The sequence below is a fragment of the Bombina bombina genome, chromosome 3, assembly GCF_027579735.1.
Source record: "Bombina bombina isolate aBomBom1 chromosome 3, aBomBom1.pri, whole genome shotgun sequence".
NCBI lineage: Eukaryota > Metazoa > Chordata > Amphibia > Anura > Bombinatoridae > Bombina > Bombina bombina.
Window position 1 is genome coordinate 897693554 of NC_069501.1, and position 19894 is coordinate 897713447.

The 19894-nt window shown below is 39.8% G+C and overlaps 1 protein-coding gene across 10 annotated transcripts in view; it reads right to left on the reverse strand.

Moving 5' to 3' along the window:
- Positions 1-6688: 6688 nt before the first annotated feature.
- Positions 6689-19894, reverse strand: part of LMO7 (LIM domain 7) — a 280751-nt gene continuing 267545 nt past the window's right edge. For all 10 annotated transcript variants that reach the window (XM_053707915.1, XM_053707914.1, XM_053707916.1 and 7 more), the window contains 4 exons: positions 14694-14966; positions 12889-12997; positions 11797-11899; positions 6689-7418 (listed from right to left, as the gene is read on the reverse strand). In XM_053707915.1, coding sequence (XP_053563890.1) covers positions 7396-7418; positions 11797-11899; positions 12889-12997; positions 14694-14966 — 508 coding nt within the window. In that variant the 3' untranslated portion in view covers positions 6689-7395. The remainder of the gene's footprint in view (positions 7419-11796; positions 11900-12888; positions 12998-14693; positions 14967-19894) is intronic.

Consider the following 19894-nt stretch of genomic DNA (forward strand, 5'->3'; position numbering starts at 1 on the left):
GAAACATGAATGTACTTGTAAAGCATGGCTAATCCCCCTTAAGGGACTCAAGGAGCTGCTCATCTTATCAACCTCGAAAGGAGGAAGGCTGAGTAGACCTCACTGGGGATCGAACTTTTAACCCTCGGTTTGCTACAGTGCAGAGTAGCCACAGTGCATTAGTATGCTGAGTTAGCTGTCCAGCTAGCATAAGGAACTCCAGACCAACAGAGACCCACCAGTCTCAGATAAACACGGGGAGGCAAAGCCCAGACCCCAGAAATGCAGAAACCACAGAATAAGGCCGTAGTCTAAAAAGAGGATCTTCCCCTAACACAGTGCAACCACACTCTAAAAAGAAACTGAAGACGAAGGTCCCCAAGTCGCAAAAGGTAGCTCAGAATATCGAAATATTCAGAAACAAAACCTCGTGCAGCAAGCTCTGACGAACAACACCTGAAGCAAAAAAACACTGCATGCTGCAGTCATCTAAAAATGACTCTGAAACTTAAATACTTGTAGGGCAAGCAGAAAGCAGCTGAAGATAGCATCCTTCAGATTGCCACCAGTCCTTCCCCCAAAATCTTGAACATTGAGAAAGAAGAAACCTCAAGAGGCTTACCATACCTCGAATGCCCCAAGAACAAATTTAGCAGAGCAACAGACCTCAGATCCTGCTCCAACACCGGACCAGCCCAAGCGACAGATATGTCTGATAGACAGGGGGACAGAAAGACCCCAACCACAAGCCCCCAGGGAATGGATTAAGAAAAAGGTTGGGACTCACCCACCGTAACAGACCTCGGGTGCCAACCCAATCCGCTCCTTCAAAATAAGACACTCCCAAGGAGAACCCCCTAGAACCTGGAACAGAGAAAAGTGTAATAGATCTGTAGGAAGACCTGTAACAGCTCTCTTAGACAGTCTCTACGTAGAGAGATTAAATTCCAACAGGTGGAACAGAGCCCACAGAGCTGTAGATGCTGCCCCTTACAGAAATAAGCCACCTGATCCACCCTCCTAACACACATGGCAGGACAAAGACCCTCCAGAGAGAGGAAACCTCAGCTCATAAGAAAGACAAACTATCCCCTCAAAAGGGAAAGGCACAGATAAGAACAGCGTAGATGTTCACAAGACATGAAGCCATAGTATGATCAAAACACGGACCGAATGAAAAACTCATGCAGACACCACTGTTGACCATATAGAGAAAAAACTCCCCATAAAGAGGAGCACACTCAGTCCAAAGGACAAGTCAGGCCATAAAGTTTATAACCAGTACCCAAAGGTGGATGTGAACTCTGGCCTTCCTGCTTGCAAACCCAATGAGCTAGCCCCTATGTCACAACATAGGGTCCCTGAAAAAACTGGGTCGTCCAAAACCAGTCCACAGGATCATAATTCTCCAGACATCCAAGAAGGATCCAAGACAAGAACCCTGGACCCAGAATCGTCCTAGAGTGAACGACACCCCTAGGGAACACAAGATACCCCGTCTGAAGCAATCAGACCTCACAGGGGTATAGGGTATAGGATTCACTCGTAATTCCCAGCCCAAAGAGAAGAGAACACCCTTAGCTGGAGGTCAACACCATCCCCCCCCCAACAAGGTGCTAGGCCGCGACAAAAGTCACGCAATTTCTCGAGAGCCCTAAGGCCCCAAGGGCAATACTAAGGGAAATGAGACGAGAACAGAGTCACCCAAAAGAGAGTAGAAAGAAAGGCTAGTCTCCATAATCCTTTCAGATTAACGTTCCAGAGGACCACACTGAAGGGAGAAGAATGCAAAGCATCCCAGACCCAGGCAGAAAAATATCCCCTAAGCAAAAAGTTTGGAAAAAGAGGCAACACCTCCTATCGCCCCTGATATGGAGACGACTAACTCCCTAATTAAGCGGCCAAAGACGCCAGAAAAACCAGACGAAGTCCAGAAAGTCTCAACCCAAAGGAAGAGAACCTCTAAAAGGAACAAGTCCTAAAAGGACACTTCCAAAGAGACCATGAAAGGCAAAACCGTAAGAACGGCGGTATGAAGTACCTAAATCCTCCAAACCACAACGGGAAGGAACACTCTAGTTCCCAGAAAAATCAGAAACGACTGAGCATGACACCGCAGATCTCAACGGAGTCCAGGACCACTAGATTGAAAGGCCAATGAGGACTGAACCAATCCCCCATGCCCCTAAGTAACCACAGACCCTCAAGTCCTCTCAGGATGCTAGTTGAAGCTTGTAAATAAAAGTAAACTACACAAACCATATTGTGATCACTAGGCGCCCTCACCGGACCAACCGGACATAAAAAGGTGCCATGTGTCTGAACTAGGCCTCACAGTGCGACCACAAAATCACGAGTATGAATTCCAGAGAAGTAAGTTCCCGAAGGGAACCTCACATAACATGAGCTTTAGACCAAAAAAAAATCATCCTCAGCAGATGAAAATAAAAAGATAAGGCAACCCGTAGGTTATCGCCCAGGAAGAACGGACAGAACAGCAGGACCAGCCCAACAGGGGTCCGAGACTTCCAAGCTCAGAACTGGAAAAGGATACCCAAATAACAAAGACTATAAGAAGATTACTTCATCCCCTTATGTCTATGCATGCAAGCCAGTAGAAGATTAAGACTGAGAATCCCCAGACCTGCCAAACGCAACGCCAAAAACGTGCCTTAGTAGAACACTAGCGTGCGCCAGTCTAACAAAAGGCGCAACATACCTCCACCCAAACAAAGAAAACACCGGCCCCGAAGGTTGACCCCCTGAGGCCTCAGGGGCAGTCACTCCCCCGGAGGGCTGAACTGGACCAGGCGATCCCACGCCTGACGAGCCCCGGTTAATGGAACACGGACAATATCGTAAGCACAATCCCGGGAGGTGCAGATGTGCCATGCCAAAGATATAGCCATGAGGGACCGTGTCGTAACCTCCGGTGGGAACAGGCCACACTCCATAGAAGTAGCGTTTGGGTTACCTGCATGCATAGTAAGAGTTGGTGATAGGGAACTCGTCTTTTGGGAAATAGAATCCCCAGAGGCGGATGGCTCAGTGGGCACCCGATTCCCAGATCCTGAGGAACAGAGCACTCTAAAACAGTATTTGGAACATAACTGATGGGCATGTATCACCCGGGCCAATTCATATTCTTCTCAAGAAGTAGAGTCTGAATCAGAGACATCCGTCTCCAAAAAAAAAAATCAGAATCCTCCATAACTGGGACACTGAATAAAAATGGACCAATAAGAAAAATCTAAAAGGCACCTTACACCCCCAATGGCTGGGGCATTCACCACCTCCAGAGAACCATACACCAGTGGACCAGGATTTCTCCGTCGCCACACGGTCAGGAATGTGAAAATGGAGTCACAAGGTAAACTGTGCAGTCCATGCAAAAACGCGCTGGACCTTAAAGGCTGCGTCACTAGACACAGGTCGTTATGTTCCAAAATAGCCATGAGCCAAAGCAACACTACACAGTAGCAGACAGAATCACATAACGAACATGATTATAAACCCCCCTATTCAATAACCCCACTCAGGAGATATTAACCCATGATTCCTAGATACAAAAGAGACTATGTTAAAGTTATCCCCGAAAGGTTGTAGCCCCACTCGGATAAACAGTTATAATTACAATACATCCATGATGAAAGTAAAATGAAACAATCTTACCGGAATCTACACCGTGGAACAGGAACACGACCCTTCAAGTGTGACAGATAGTAGCGTCGCTTCTGCCATGGATTTGAGAGAAAAAAGCGAAACTCGTCAACGCTGATTGCTTGTGGACCTGTTAATATGAGCCTGGGTGGTTTCGCAGAAAGACTCTACCTGCATCTCCGGACTAACTCTAACTCTAACTTTCACCCATTCTCTCACTGAAAGGCTGACAGAACTACTTAAAACTCCAGTCCCATGCCGAAGAGTACTACCCTCCATAAGAGACTATGGAAAACTTCTGAAACTTCTCTGCCAACCTCCTGGGACAAAAGGCAAAGAATGACTGGGGGATGAGGGAAGTGGGAGGGGTATTTAAGCCTTTGGCTGGGGTGTCTTTGCCTCCTCCTCTGAATTCCCAAAAGTAATGAATGCAGCTGTGGACTCTTTCCATTTATGAAGAAAATTTGCCACTTTATGGGCACACTTTAAATAGCCATCCATTACAAGTGGCTGGTTAATGCGACCACAAGCTTGCATTTTCACTTTGCGCTAAGCACAATTAACCAGATGTCAGACCATTTAAAAAAAACGAGTCTCCCATTGGAGCCTATGGAAGTGATCTTCCGTGACAGTTTGGTCTCCAGTAATGCAAACGCCAGCTCGCATACGCATTGCACCCTACTTGTAATACCTGCACACATGTGCGTGCGCGGGTATTACCAAGTTAAGCGCACATATCGTGCTCACGTAAGCAAAAATGTGCGCTTAACTTGTAATCTAGCCCAGTGGCGTATTTAAACAGGTTTGTAGCACTGACAAAAAAAAAAAACCTGTACAAGTCTTAGTAATCACTTTTCGCATGACAGTTAAACGTTTTTTCTTTTTCACCTCTAAAAATCAAGGAGGGAATTTGAACCGTAAAAAAAGGTGAGAATGGGAAATAATTTCAACACTACAGACCTACAACAAATATAATTTAAACATTTAAGCTGATTGTTTTGTTTAAAAATTGGACCTAAACAAAATAATACACGGACACAAGGTGAAGAAACAAGCCACCAAAACAGAATAAAATACTATTTAAATACTCCTGTAAAACAACTACTGTTATGTGTAAACATATTCCCCCCCCCCCCCTAGGTGAGACACACATGGGTGATTCTGTGAATATATTTGTGTTGGTAACAGTAACACTTTTTTTAGAGTCCATATACCAAGATTCAAAAGGATTTCCAGCCTCCAAGTAATAAGTAAAAAACCTTTATTCACTTATACAGGGTCAGGGACATGACTAAGAACTAATTGCTGGTTTGAAACGTTGTTGCTGTTTCTGTATTATGGACCCTGTATAAGTGAATAAAGGTTTTTTACTTATTACTTGGAGGCTGGAAATCCTTTTGAATCTTGATCATGATGTTGGGATCTAGCTAATCCCCTTTTTTCCTTGCCCCAAAGTCTGGTGAGAGGCGCTGGCTTCCCCTGAGAGTCCATATACCCCCAGGATTAACTTCTGATAAAGCACACATAGGTTATGAAATATGTATTTATTGCTAAAAGATTATGAAAAATAAAACCAAAAAACTAGTTGTAAATGATGTTTATTTTGAACCATAAAATGGTGCCTGCAATGGCACTGCAAACAAATCCTATGCATTTTCTTGGAGTCCACTAGAGGGAGCCTTAGAAATTTGAGCAAAAAAAACCCACATGTTTAAAAAAGTATAAAAATGTGCAGTTATGTAAAACAGCTTTACAAATAATATTTATTGTGTCTCTTTTTCAGGTACTTTAGCTCTGAAAATTGTGGCTTTTTTAATTCTCATATTTGGAAAAGAATCCTGCAGACTTCTAAAGGCTAGCACTGCTACATCTTTTTTTGACATCAGGCTAAGATAAACCTCCCTGCAAAGTCCTCCTCTTCCTTGTAGGGCTGTCACAGAAAGCACAAATGTAGTGTAAACAAATAAATAAAAGGTCAAATCAATTTAAATAGATGAACAATGCATATTGCAATGATGTATATAAAGTATAAATTAACTGCTTAGTGACTTTTACATTACAACAATGAAACAACATGTTTAACATACCTTTAAAGGACCAGTAAATAAAGTAGATTTGCATAATTAACAAATGCATGATAAAAAGAAAATACAAAAGCACTTAGTCTGAACTTCAAATGAATAGTAGATTTTTTTTATGACAAATTTCAGTTAAGTCTATTTCCACTGCCCCTGTATCATGTGACAGCCATCAGCCAATCACAAATGCATATGTGTATATTCTGTGAATTCTTGCCCATGCTGAGTAGGAGCTGGTGACTCAAAAAGTGTAAATATATAAAGACTGCAGAGTTAGTTAAAGGGACAGTCAACTCAAAAATTGTTATTGTTTAAAAAGATAGACAATTCATTTATTACCCATTCCTAAGTTTTGCACAGAAAACATGGTTATATTAATACACTTTTTACCTCTGTGATTACCTTGTTTCTAAGCATCTTATGACAGCCCCCTGATCACATGACTTTAAATTTATTATCTATTGACTTGCATTTAAGCCAGTTAGTGCTGTGTTGTTAGAATCCACAGATATCAGCACAATGTCATCAATATGGCTCACATGAACTAACTTCCCCTGATGTGAAAAGCAAATACAAAAGCATGTGATCATGGGGCTGTCTTTAGGGAGTTAGAGACACACAGAGATTTAGAGGTTTAAATGTTATAAAGTATATTAATATAACTATGTTGGCTATGCAAAGCTAGGGAATCAGTAGTAAAAGGTGTTATCTAGCTTTTCAAACAATTTTTGCATTGACTGTCCCTTTAATGGAAGTACATTAGAAAGTTGCTTAAAATTGCATGTTTTATCTGACTCGTGAAAGTTTATTTTTGACTTTAGTGTCCCTTTTAATCTGCCTTGTGCCCATTCTAAACAGACTTGGCATCGAGAGACATTTGAAGATAATGTGTATGATCTGTTAGACAAGTTTTTGAGAGTGTAAATGCATAAAATCATGAAGAAAAAAAAAATCTACAAGGAGAAACAAAGTGACTGGTAACTGCAGCAATAGTAATTTTATTTACAAAAGCAAAATCAGAAAATATTTTTTCAAAAAATAAACATTTTCAACAATAAATTTGTAAAACTTTTTTTTATATATAGTGGAAATTCTTATTCTACTGCTAGATTTTGATACCATGAAAGAGTGAGAAATGCAGAATTCCCAACCCTTTAGCATCTATACAATCTATATTATTATTTGGAAAGCTCACATAAATATGGTTATTAGAAAACAGTCTAGGAGGCCAGTGCATTTATATATCAAACTCGGAGCAATCTAATTTCCAAAAACAGATGACAAAAAAAACAAAACAGTAGTAAATATACAGACTACTAAATTTGATTCTACACATTAAATAGCATTTTTGAACAAAATAACCTCTTTAGAAACCAATGAAAATTCTTAACAGCTGAAGGACTACCTCAAAAATATTCTGAAATTAATAAAAGCTGGCTTTCCATTGAGTTTTACTTTATACATAGAGAAAACACTGAACATGTTCAAAAGTTATATTTCCTCATAAATATATCAAAGATCCAGATAAAGTGGCAAAATAATAATACAAGATTAATCCTATGTATTAGATCAGACAAGTATATAAAGCACACATCCGTTTAGCTTTTATAGGTTTAAATCTTCATCAGATTCTTCCTCTTCTGCTACTTGCAAAAGACGTTCAGTGTTTAGATTAGTTTCACATGGAGGTTGGATGTCCTGCTGTGGGGAGAAAGAGACAGACACAGAATATATTACCCCAAAACTAAAAATCCTACTACTTTGCCAAGTTTATATATTATCATTAATAAAAAATTTTTTAAAGCAAAGTATCTTACTGGACAAAACAATAACAGCAGCTCACACAACACACACGGCTAGATTACGAGTTTTGCGTTAAGGTAAAAAAGCAGCATTAACAGGTCCTAACGCTGCTTTTTTACGCACACTGGTATTACGAGTCTTGCCGGTTTAGGGGCACCGCACACTTTTTTGGCCTTACCGCAAACCAACACATAAATTTCGTAAAGTCTTTTTTCGATGGAACTTGCATAGCGCCAGTACTACGAGTTTGTCCTGGGAGGATAAAAAGTGAGCGGTACACCCTCTACCTCCAAGATTCCTAATGCATTTTAAAGTCACTAGTTAAGAGTTTTATGGTACAAAGCTGTAGCATAAAACTCATAACTAAGGTGCTAAAAAGTACACTAACACCCATAAACTACCTATTAACCCCCTAAGGCCCTCCCGCATCGCAAACACTAAAATAAAATTATTAACCCCTTATCTGCCGCTCCGGACATCGCCACCACTAGAATAAACATATTAACCCCTAAACCGCCGCACTCCCGCCTCGCAAACACTAGTTAAATATTATTAACCCCTAATCTGCCACCCCTAACATCGCCGCCACCTACATTATACTTATTAACCCCTAATCTGCCATCCAACATCGCCGCCACTATTCTAAATTGTCTAACCCTAACCATAACACCCCCTAACTTAAATATAATTTAAATAAATCTAAATAAAATCACTATCATTAACTAAATTATTCCTATATAAAACTAAATACTTACCTATAAAATAAATCCTAAGCTAGCTATAATATAACTAATAGTTACATTGTAGCTAGCTTAGGGTTTATTTTTATTTTACAGGCAATTTGTATTTATTTTAACTAGGTAGAATAGTTACTAAATAGTTATTAACTATTTAATAACTACCTAGCTAAAATAAATACAAATTTACCTGTAAAATAAAACATAACCTAAGTTACACTAACACCTAATCTGCCATCCAACATCGCCGCCACTATTCTAAATTGTCTAACCCTAACCATAACACCCCCTAACTTAAATATAATTTAAATAAATCTAAATAAAATCACTATCATTAACTAAATTATTCCTATATAAAACTAAATACTTACCTATAAAATAAATCCTAAGCTAGCTATAATATAACTAATAGTTACATTGTAGCTAGCTTAGGGTTTATTTTTATTTTACAGGCAATTTGTATTTATTTTAACTAGGTAGAATAGTTACTAAATAGTTATTAACTATTTAATAACTACCTAGCTAAAATAAATACAAATTTACCTGTAAAATAAAACATAACCTAAGTTACACTAACACCTAACACTACACTACAATTAAATCAATTACCTAAATGAAATGCAACTAAATAAATCAAATACAATTAGCTAAATTACAAACAAAAAAAACTAAATTACAGAAAATAAAAACAAATTACAAGATCTTTAAACTAATTACACCTAATCTAAGAGCCCTATCAAAATAAAAAAGCCCCCCCCCAAAAAATAAAAAACCCTAGCCTAAACTAAACTATCAATAGCCCTTAAAAGGGCCTTTTGCGGGGCATTGTCCCAAAGAAATCAGCTCTTTTACCTGAAAAAGAAATACAAACAACCCCCCCAACAGTAAAAACCCACCACCCACACAACCAACCCCCCAAATAAAACCCTAACTAAAAAAAAACTAAGCTCCCCATTGCCCTGAAAAGGGCATTTAGCTCTATTGCTGCCCAAAGCCCTAACCTAAAAATAAAACCCACCCAATACACCCTTAAAAAATCCTAACACTAACCCCCGAAGATTCCCTTACCGGGAGAAGTCTTCATCCAAGCGGCAAGATGTCCTCAAGGAAGCCGGTAGAAGTGGTCCTCCAGACGGGCAGAAGTGGTCCTTCAGACGGGCAGAAGTCTTCACCCAGACAGCATCTTCTATCTTCATCCTTCCGACGCGGAGCATCCTCTTCTTCCAACGTCTTCTTGCTGAATGAAGGTACCTTTAAATGACGTCATCCAAGATGGCGTCCCTTAGATTCCGATTGGCTGATAGAATTCTATCAGCCAATCGGAATTAAGGTTGAAAAAATCCTATTGGCTGATCCAATCAGCCAATAGGATTGAGCTTGCATTCTATTGGCTGATTGGAACCGCCAATAGAATGCAAGCTCAATCCTATTGGCTGATTGGATCAGCCAATAGGATTTTTTCAACCTTAATTCCGATTGGCTGATAGAATTCTATCAGCCAATCAGAATCTAAGGGACACCATCTTGGATGACGTCATTTAATGGTACCTTCATTCAGCAAGAAGACGTTGTTGGAAGAGAATGCTCCGCGCCGGATGTCTTGAAGATGGAGCCGCTCCGCGTCGGAAGGATGAAGATAGAAGATGCCGTCTGGGTAAAGACTTCTGCCTGTCTGGAGGACCACTTTTGCCTGTCTGGAGGACCACTTCTGCCGGCTTCCTTGAGGACATCTTGCCGCTTGGATGAAGACTTCTCCCGGTAAGTGAATCTTCGGGAGTTAGTGTTAGGATTTTTTTAAGGGTGTATTGGGTGGGTTTAATTTTTAGGTTAGGGCTTTGGGCCTGCAATGGAGCTAAATGCCCTTCTAAGGGCAATGCCCATACAAATACCCTTTTCAGGGCAATGGGGAACTTAGGTTTTTTTAGTTAGGATTTTATTTGGGGGGTTGGTTGTGTGGGTGGTGGGTTTTACTGTTGGGGGGGTTGTTTGTATTTTTTTTTACAGGTAAAAGAGCTGATTTCTTTGGGGCAATGCCCCGCAAAAGGCCCTTTTAAGGGCTATTGATAGTTTAGTTTAGGCTAGGGTTCTTTTTTATTTTGGGGGGGCTTTTTTATTTTGATAGGGCTCTTAGATTAGGTGTAATTAGTTTAAAGATCTTGTAATTTGTTTTTTATTTTCTGTAATTTAGCTAATTTTATTTATTTAATTGTGTTTCAGTTAGGTGTTAGTGTAACTTAGGTTAGGTTTTATTTTACAGGTACATTTTTATTTATTTTAGCTAGGTAGTTATTAAATAGTTAATAACTATTTAGTAACTATTCTACCTAATTAAAATAAATACAAACTTGCCTGTAAAATAAAAAAAAACCTAAGCTAGATACAATGTAACTATTAGTTATATTGTAGTTAGCTTAGGGTTTATTTTATAGGTATTTAGTTTTAAATAGGAATTATTTAGGTAATAATTGTAGGTTTTCTTTAGATTTATTTAAATTATATTTAAGTTAGTGGGTGTTAGGGTTAGACTTAGATTTAGGGGTTAATAAATTTAGTATAGTGGCTGCGACGTTGGGGGCAGCAAATTAGGGATTAATAAATGTAGATAGGTGGCGGCGATGTTAGGGACTGCAGATTAGGGGTTAATAATATTTAACTAATGTTTGCGAGGCGGGAGTGTGGCGGTTTAGGGGTTAATATGTTTATTATAGTGGTGGCGATGTCCGGAGCGGCAGATTAGGGGTTAATAAGTTTAATATAGGTGTCGGTGATGTCGGGGATGGCAGATTAGGGGTTAATAAGTGTACGTTTAGGGGTGTTTAGACTCAGGGTTCATGTTAGGGTGTTAGGTGTAAACATACATTTTATTTCCCCATAGGAATCAATGGGGCTGCGTTACGGAGCTTTACGCTGCTTTTTTGCAGGTTTTAGACTTTTTCTCAGCCGGCTCTCCCCATTGATGTCTATGGGGAAATCATGCACGAGTACGTACAACCAGCTCACCACTGACTTAAGCAGCGCTGGTATTGGAGTGCAGCGTGGAGCTCAATTTTGCTCTACGCTCACTTCTTGCCTGCTAAAGCCGGGTTTATAAAAACCTGTAATACCAGCGCTGCAGGTAAGTGAGCGGTGAGAATAAACTGCAAGTTAGCAACGCATCCCTCTTACCGCAAAACTCGTAATCTAGGCGACAATTTTTAAATAAATAAGAGTCTGGCAAATTAAAGGCACATTAAACTTCTTGAACTGATGTATATATTTCCCATGCTCCATACAGAGGCCACAAAAGGTAATTCTGTAGTCTAGATTTTCGTAAAAATGCTGCAATTACCTATATTCACTATTGAATTGCAGAATGCATTTTACATCCCTTTAACTTCTCAAATGGTTAAAGGGACATTCCAGTCAAAATTTAAATGCACACAGAACATAATTGCAATATACTATATTTTTAAAGTCACTGCTTGGGTAGATTTGGAGGCCTTGGAAACCCATAGATGTTTTGTTTTTCATCAAGTGTATTACACATATTTAAAACTTACATTTGAACCTGACGTAGCAACTGTTGCAGTACAGATCATTGTTACGGATTCGTACTTCTGCTCCTGATTCTGAGCCCCCAAGGTCACGTTCACAGGCAACACACTGTACAAAAAAAAACAGTGTTATTTAGACAACAATATAACATTAAATTGATCTGGACACCAAAGCATTAGATGAAATGCAGCAAAGCCTGTAAAAACTAAAAGCAGCAGTAAAACTGTGGTTGTTAGTGGATTAGAAGCAGCCAGGCACCCTGAGCAAGACAACAAAGCACAAGAAAGCTAAAATGATTCAATTAGTTTTGTTTGGCACTAAAAATGGTGTGTTGGACGTATACCATGAAACATAACCAAATAACTCATTTGAATCAGTTTATGTTCTGCAATACAGCAGTCAGCTATTTCCCTAGATATACACTCAATTCAGCTTTCTGAAAATATATATATTTTTTTAAATGAAGAAAGGGGCACTTAATATTACAGGGGGACATGGTTAGGAGTAAAACAGCTTTCTATGCTTACAAAAATACAAGTAATAGTTCTGGATAGAGTTAAATAAATGGTTAGATGTTTCTGCTGGTAAAACTGAGATTCTAGGATATTTTAGCTGAACTGTGAGGAGCATTAAATGCCTCCCAGGCCCTGGGATGAGCATAAAAAAACAAACAAAAAAAAAAACTTTGTTTATTGTGTTTTTTTAACCATTTCTGTGTTTAACATGGTTAAATAATGGTGTTCCATATGCAAGATATAAATTTGTTTAATGTCCCTTTTCATTGCCTTCATTAACTCAATCTATTCCAACTTTTTCACTATGCAACACCTACAGAATAACCAACGCCTCTATTGTATGAACTAGAATACTTCTTGCAGAAATGCATAACTTTTTTTGGTTTCTTAATAAATGGTTTAATTGGACAGGAGATGACTCAAAATTGAATTTGATACTAGAAAGTTGCTATCAAACTAGCAGACATATACATTTCATGCTAAAACGTCCAGCACACCAAAGCTTAGCATTGCTTCCCGCAACCAAGGCTCATAGGAAAGTAATCTGAGGATTTGCGTATATATATCCTCCAATATGCTCACCTTAAAACAATGTAAATGAAAACAAAGACCAAGAGACTCGATGATCATAGCTGCTCCTTTGCCCAGATTGTTATTACAGTAAGAACACAATTTCTTCCCGCTCACTGACCTAAATACAGAAGGAGAATATGACCGTGCCCTTCTGCTACCGCTAATAAACATGAGTGAAATAAAGTTGTTTGAACAGGGGATAAATAAGTAGCGTTTGGGAAAGTTGAAATGTTCTGATGCTTTGTGTAGATCTTCGCAACGTAATCATGCAGAAAAAAATGTTATCATTAAATAGCACATAAACTGCGTATGTTTCCAAGTAAGACAACATAGTAGCATCCGGCTTTACAACATTCTAAATGATCATGTTTATATTTTAGTAATTCCATGTTTATTACATGGTCATAAAACACCACTTACTCAAGAATAAATAATGTCACGTGGTCCCTAGAGAGACCGGAATCAAAATTCTATAACCCAAATGTTCTTCAAAATACTGGAAATCAATAGCTGGCTATTCTAAAAAAATATTTTAACCCTTGTGGCCCTTACAACCCCCTGAAAAGAGGTTAAACCAGGGGCTTAATTTTGGACTAGTGGTATTCAGTGGGGGCTGGGGGAATTTGAGGCATTGCATCCCTCTCCAAACGTTTCATTTTATTCAATATTTTAAAAATCTGTAGTTAACTATTTTTTAGGAAGTGAAGATTTTCCAGTGTTTAAGTCAGCACAAAAACTGAATACACTACTAGGCTAAACACATAGCTAAAGTGACATAAAGAGCGGCAATACACTATAGCTCCTGAGCAGGATAAGACCAATGAGACAATTAAGACAGTCATAAGTGTGTAAACACCACACACTAATTGAAATGTAATCCTATGATCCCCCTATTAAAGGGGCAGTAAATGCCTTGAGAATTTGATATAAAATATTCAGTTATGAATAGTAAAAAAAAAATGGAAAACCATTGCACTAAACAAGATATTCATTTGATTTTAAAATGTTTAGACTTGGCGGATGTGTTATGCTTTAATTACAAGGTGTTAAGTGCCCTTTATGAATATATTTATACGTATAATAATATAGATGTATTTATTTTATTTATTCTATTTTGTGGGGGACAAATGTATACTGGCAGCATGAAGGGAAAGTACTTGTATTAAATATGTAACTCAGCAGAGTACATCCAAGTTATGCTTATACAGTACCTTGTGATTATGTCATCTGACAAGGTGGTATTAAAATGTAAGTGATGTCAAAAATAAAAGCTTGAAATGACAGATACTTGTTTTTAATTTTCAAAGATCATCTGCATTCTTCGGATTAAAAATACATGTAGCTAATATTATTTAGGTGCATACATTTGTTATTGATGCACAATCTAGTTATCAAGCACCTTTATAAATATCAGTTCTGATAATATATTATCAGATATTAGTTATAAGTTGCCAGAAAAATGTGATTTTAATAATTTTTACTCAATACTCTGGATAGACTTCATTTTGTAATTCTAAAGCACATTTACTTGCATAACAAATTACACAAGAGTAACTTGCCAAGCTTAGTGGTTGCTGTGTTTCTCCTATCAGTTCTGTAAGAAGATGCTCATCTGATTATTAACAGTATATTCTTCCATTAAGCTATATTAATTTGTTGTTGTATTATTTCCCCCAATTGGATTTTTTCTATGTAACCAATTAACCAGTGATAAACATTGTCTAAATATCTGTCGTTGAAAACGAAAGATGGGTTTAACAAACAAAAATTCAACATAACACACTGGAATTTTGCCACAGGACAAAGCTGCTTACTTGCTGCGCTGCTGACTTGATACTTGGGTTGAAGGCTGAGTCGCAGGCAGAGTGGACGTTTGGGATATGCTTGTGCTCCTGACCGAGCCTGTTGATGAAGGTGCTAAACTAGAAGATGGATTGCGCAGGTAGGTGCGATTAGAGGTGGAAACTACTTGAGTAGGACGACTGAACTCTTGACTAGATGAAAGGGAGTTATATGATGATGGTGACTGGTTTATCCAAGAAGATGGTCTTCGAGAACCTGAGTCAAGGTCGTCTAAAGATTCTCCTCTGAAAAGTAAAAGAAGAATATAAGGTTCTTTACAAAAGCGAACGTTTAAATTTCAAGATGAAAAGAGCTAATAGGCAGGGCTCAACTGATGTAAATATTACACTCTGCTAAAATAAGCTCTACCTGTGTTTTTCACCCTCTATTATAAAGATTTCATAATCTTGCACCCACTAGCACATTACTGAGACAACAGTTTATTCTTTGTGAGTCTAACTTTTTTTTTGGGGGGGGGGGATTTTTTTTTATTTATTAATAAATGGACTAAGCCATACGGAGAGTGCTCTCTGTATTAAGTTTTGTGAGCCCCCCGTTAAGTTGTTGCTAACACAAGAGTGCTGAATCTGGATATAATTTTATATATATATATATATATATATATATATATATATGGGTACATTCAGCTTATGTTAATAAAAAAGAGCTATTAAACTAATTTAGAAAAAAATTACGTCAGAAGTCAGTTTGTAGCACAGCCTTAAACAAGACAGTTTAAAAAACAAAATTTATGCTTACCTGATAAATTTATTTTTTTCTTGACACGATGAGTCAGTGGATCATCTAATTACTATTGGGAATATCACTCCTGCCCAGCAGGAGGCGGAAAAGAGCACCACAGCAAAGCTGTTAAATATCACCTCCCTTCCCTCTAACCCCAGTCATTTGACCGAAGTAAAAGAGAGAAAGGAAGCAACAAGGTGCAGAGGTGTCTGAAGTTTATAACATACCAACAACCTGTCTTAAGAACAGGGCGGGCCGTGGACTCATTGTGTCAAGAAATAAATCAGGTAAGCATAATTTTTTTTCTTTCTTTCTAATGACACGATGTGTCCACGGATCATCTAATTACTATTGGGAATCAATACCCAAGCTAGAGTATACAGATAAGGGAGAGACAAGACAGGGAACCTAAACGGAAGGCACCACTGCTTGAAGAACCTTTCTCCCAAAAGCAGCCTCAGCCGAGGCAAAAGTATCAAATTTATAGAATTTTGAAAAAGTGTGAAGAGAGGACCAAGCTGCAGCCTTGCAAATCTGTTCCACAGAAGCTTCATTTTTGAATTCCCAGGAAGATGAAACAGCCCTCGTAGAATGAGCCATAACTCTCTCAGGAGGCTGCTGTCCAGCAGCTTCGTAAGCAAAGCGAATGATACTCTTCAGCCATAAAGAAAGAGAAGTAGCCGTAGCTTTCTGTCCCTTACGTATCCCAGAGAAAACCAAATAGAACACTGACGAAAATCCTTAGTCGCCTGTAAATAGAATTTTAATGCACGTACCACGACTAGATTGTGCAGAAGCCCTTCCTTCTGAAAAGAAGGATTAGGGCACAAGGAAGGAACAACAATCTCCTGATTAACGTTTCGGTCTGAAACTACATTAGGGATAAACCCTAATTTAGTATATAAAACCACCTTATCCAAATGAAAAATAAGGTAAGGAGACTCATACTGAAATGCCGAGAGCTCTGACACTCTACGAGCAGATGAAATAGCAACAAGAAACAAAACTTTCCAAGATAACAACTTAATATCTATGGAATGCATCGGCTCAAACAGAGCCCCTTGAAGTACTTTATTAAGACTCCAGGGAGAAGTAACTGGTTTGAATACTTGCCTGATCCTGACCAAGGCCTGACAAAACGATTGTACATCTGGGACGTCCGCCAGACGTTTATGAAACAAAATAGACAAGGCAGATATTTGACCCTTTAGGGAACTTGCCGATAAACCCTTCACCAAACCTTTTTGGAGAAAGGACAGAATACTAGGAATCTGAACTCTACTCCAAGAGTAGCCCTTGGATTCACACCAATTTAGATATTTATGCCACATCTTATGGTAACTCTTTCTAGTCACAGGTTTACGAGCCTGAATCATGGTCTTAATGACCGATTCCAAAAATCCATGCTTGGATAAAATTAAGCTTTGAATCTCCAAGCAGTCAGCTTCAGAGAAACTAGATTTGGATGAAGGAAGGGTCCTTGAAGTAGAAGGTCCTTCCTCAACGGAAGTCTCCAATGTGGAAGAGATGACATGTCCACCAGGTCTGGATACCAAATCCTGCAAAGCCACGCCGGTGCAATGAGGATCACCGACGCCCTCTCCTGCTTGAATCGAGCAATGAATCAAGCAATGAATCGAGGTAGAAGAGCAAACAGAGGAAATAGGTATGCGAGACTGAAATTCCAAGGTACCGCCAGAGCGTCTATCAGTACAGCCTGAGGGTCCCTTGACCTCGACCCGTACTTCGGAAGCTTGGCATTCTGCCGAGATGCCATGAAATCCAATTCCGGCTGACCCCATTTGAGAATCAGGCTGGAAAACACTTCCGGATGGAGTTCCCACTCCCCCGGGTGAAAGGTCTGCCTGCTCAGGAAGTCCGCCTCCCAGTTGTCCACTCCTGGAATGTGGATCGCCGACAGACAGCAATTGTAGGTCTCCGCCCACTGAATGATCTTGGCTACCTCTGTCATGGCCAATGAACTCAGAGTTCCTCCCTGATGGTTGATGTAAGCCACTGAGGTTATATTGTCCGACTGGAACCTGATGAACCGGGTCGAAGCTAACTGAGGCCAGACCTGGAGAGCATTGAAGACTGCTCTCAATTCCAGAATTTTTATGGGTAGAACAGACTCCGACCGAGTCCATGTTCCCTGAGCCTTTAGAGAGCCCCAAACTGCTCCCCATCCCAGAAGGCTGGCATCTGTTATCACAATCACCCAGTAAGGTCTGCAAAAGCAGGTTCCCTGGGAGAGATGATCCGGAGACAACCACCAAAAGTAGAGAAACCCTTGTCTCCTGCTCCAGCTGTAATCGCGGAGGCAGATCTGCATAATCTCCATTCCACTGCCTGAGCATGCTTAACTGCAGAGGTCTGAGGTGGAAACAGGCGAACGGGATGATGTCCATTGCCGCTACCATCAGCCTGATTACCTCCATGCACTGAGCCACTGATGGCCGAGGAGAGGACTGAATCGCTAAGCAAAAATCGAAAATCTTTGATTTCCTGATTTCTGTCAGAAAAATTTTCATTGATAAGGAGTCTATTATGGTTCCCAAGAGAACTACCCTTGTAGTTAGAACCAAGGAGCTCTTTTCCAAATTCACCTTCCATCCACGAGACCACAGGAAAGATAACATTTCCGTTAGTGATCTTGCTTGTTGAAAGGAAGGCACCTGAACCATAATGTCATCCAGATAAGGTGCCACTGCAATGCCCCGCAATCGGAGCACCGCCAGCAGGGATCCCAGAACTTTTGAGAAAAATCTTGAAACTAAGACCAAAAGGAAGAGCCACGAACTGGAAGAGTTTGTCTAGAAATGCAAACCTTAGAAACTTGTGATGGTCCCTGTGGATGGGAACATGCAGGTATGCGTCCTTTAAATCCACCGTGGTCATAAATTGACCCTCTTGGACTAAAGGGAGAATGGAACTGAAAGTTTCCATCTTGAAGGACGGCACTCTGAGAAACTTGTTTAGACTCTTGAGATCTAAAATTGGTCTAAAGGTTCCCTCCTTTTTGGGAACCACGAACATGTTGGAATAAAACTCCAGACCCCTTCCTGCAATGGAACAGGAACTATCACTCCCAGGTCAGAGAGGTCCCGTACACAGTGTAGGAATGCCTCTCTTTTTGACTGGTCTACAGATAATCTTGAAGTAGAAACCTGCCTCTGGGAAGAAAGTTCTTGACCTCTAGTTTGGGACATGATGTCCACCGCCCAGGGATCTTGAACATCTCAAACCCAAGCCTGAGTGAAGAAGGAAAGCCTGTCCCCCAACAAGATCCGGTCCCGGATCGGGGGGCAGGACCTTCATGCTGTCTTTGACTCAACAGCAGGCTTCTTGGATTGCTTTTCTCTTATCCTGAGGGAGAAAATGTCCCTTACCTCCCGTAATATCAGAAATGATATCCGTCAAACCAGGCCCAAACAAGGTCTTTGCCTTGAATCGCTAAAAGTTTAGACTTAGATGACACATCCGCAGACCAAGATTTTAACCATAAAGCTCTGCGAGCCAATATGGCAAAGCCTGAAATCTTAGCTCCCAGCTAAATAACCTGAAGGGAAGTATGTGTAATAAAGGAGTTGGCCAACTTAAGGGCCTTTATCCTATCCTGGATTTTTTTCGAGAGGAGTGTCTGTCCGAATAGAATCAGACAACGCATCAAACCAGTATGCTGCCGCACTAGTGACAGTAGCAATACAAACTGCAGGTTGCCATTGAAAACCCTAGTGTACATACATTTTCTTGAGCAACCCCTCTAACTTCTTATCCATAGGATCCTTAAAGGAACAACTATCCTCTATGGGAATAGTAGTTCTCTTGGCTAGTGTGGAAATTGCCCCTTTCACCTTGGGTACCGCCTGCCAAGACTCCTTGATAGAGTTTGCTATAGGAAACATCTATTTAAATATAGGGGATGAAGAAAAAGGGATACCCAGTCTCTCCCATTCCTTGGCAATAATCTCTGTAGCCCTTTCTGGTACAGAAAATACTTCCACCATGGAGGGAATGTCAAAATACTTGGTTTAGTTTACTGGACTTTTTAGGATTGACTACGACGGTAGTGTCTGAGTCGTCCAGGGTAGCTAAAATCTCCTTAAGTAACAAACGGAGGAGTTCGAGCTTAAACCTGAACAACTTCAGTATCAGATAAAGGTATTACACTGTCTGAATTTGAGATTTCACCCTCAAATGCTACCGAAGTATCTTCCTCTTCAGGTTTCTGGGAAGAAATATTCATAATAGCCACTAATGTATCAGCAACCTTATTCACTGATTAATTACATTTCCTCTTCTGCTTTCCCTGCAGCATGGGAAAAGCAGACAATGCATCAGACACCGCTGATGACATTAGGGAAGCGATGTCTTGCAAGGTAACTCCAGGCGGACTTTGAGAGGAAGCGCAGGGCACTGCATGTGTTGG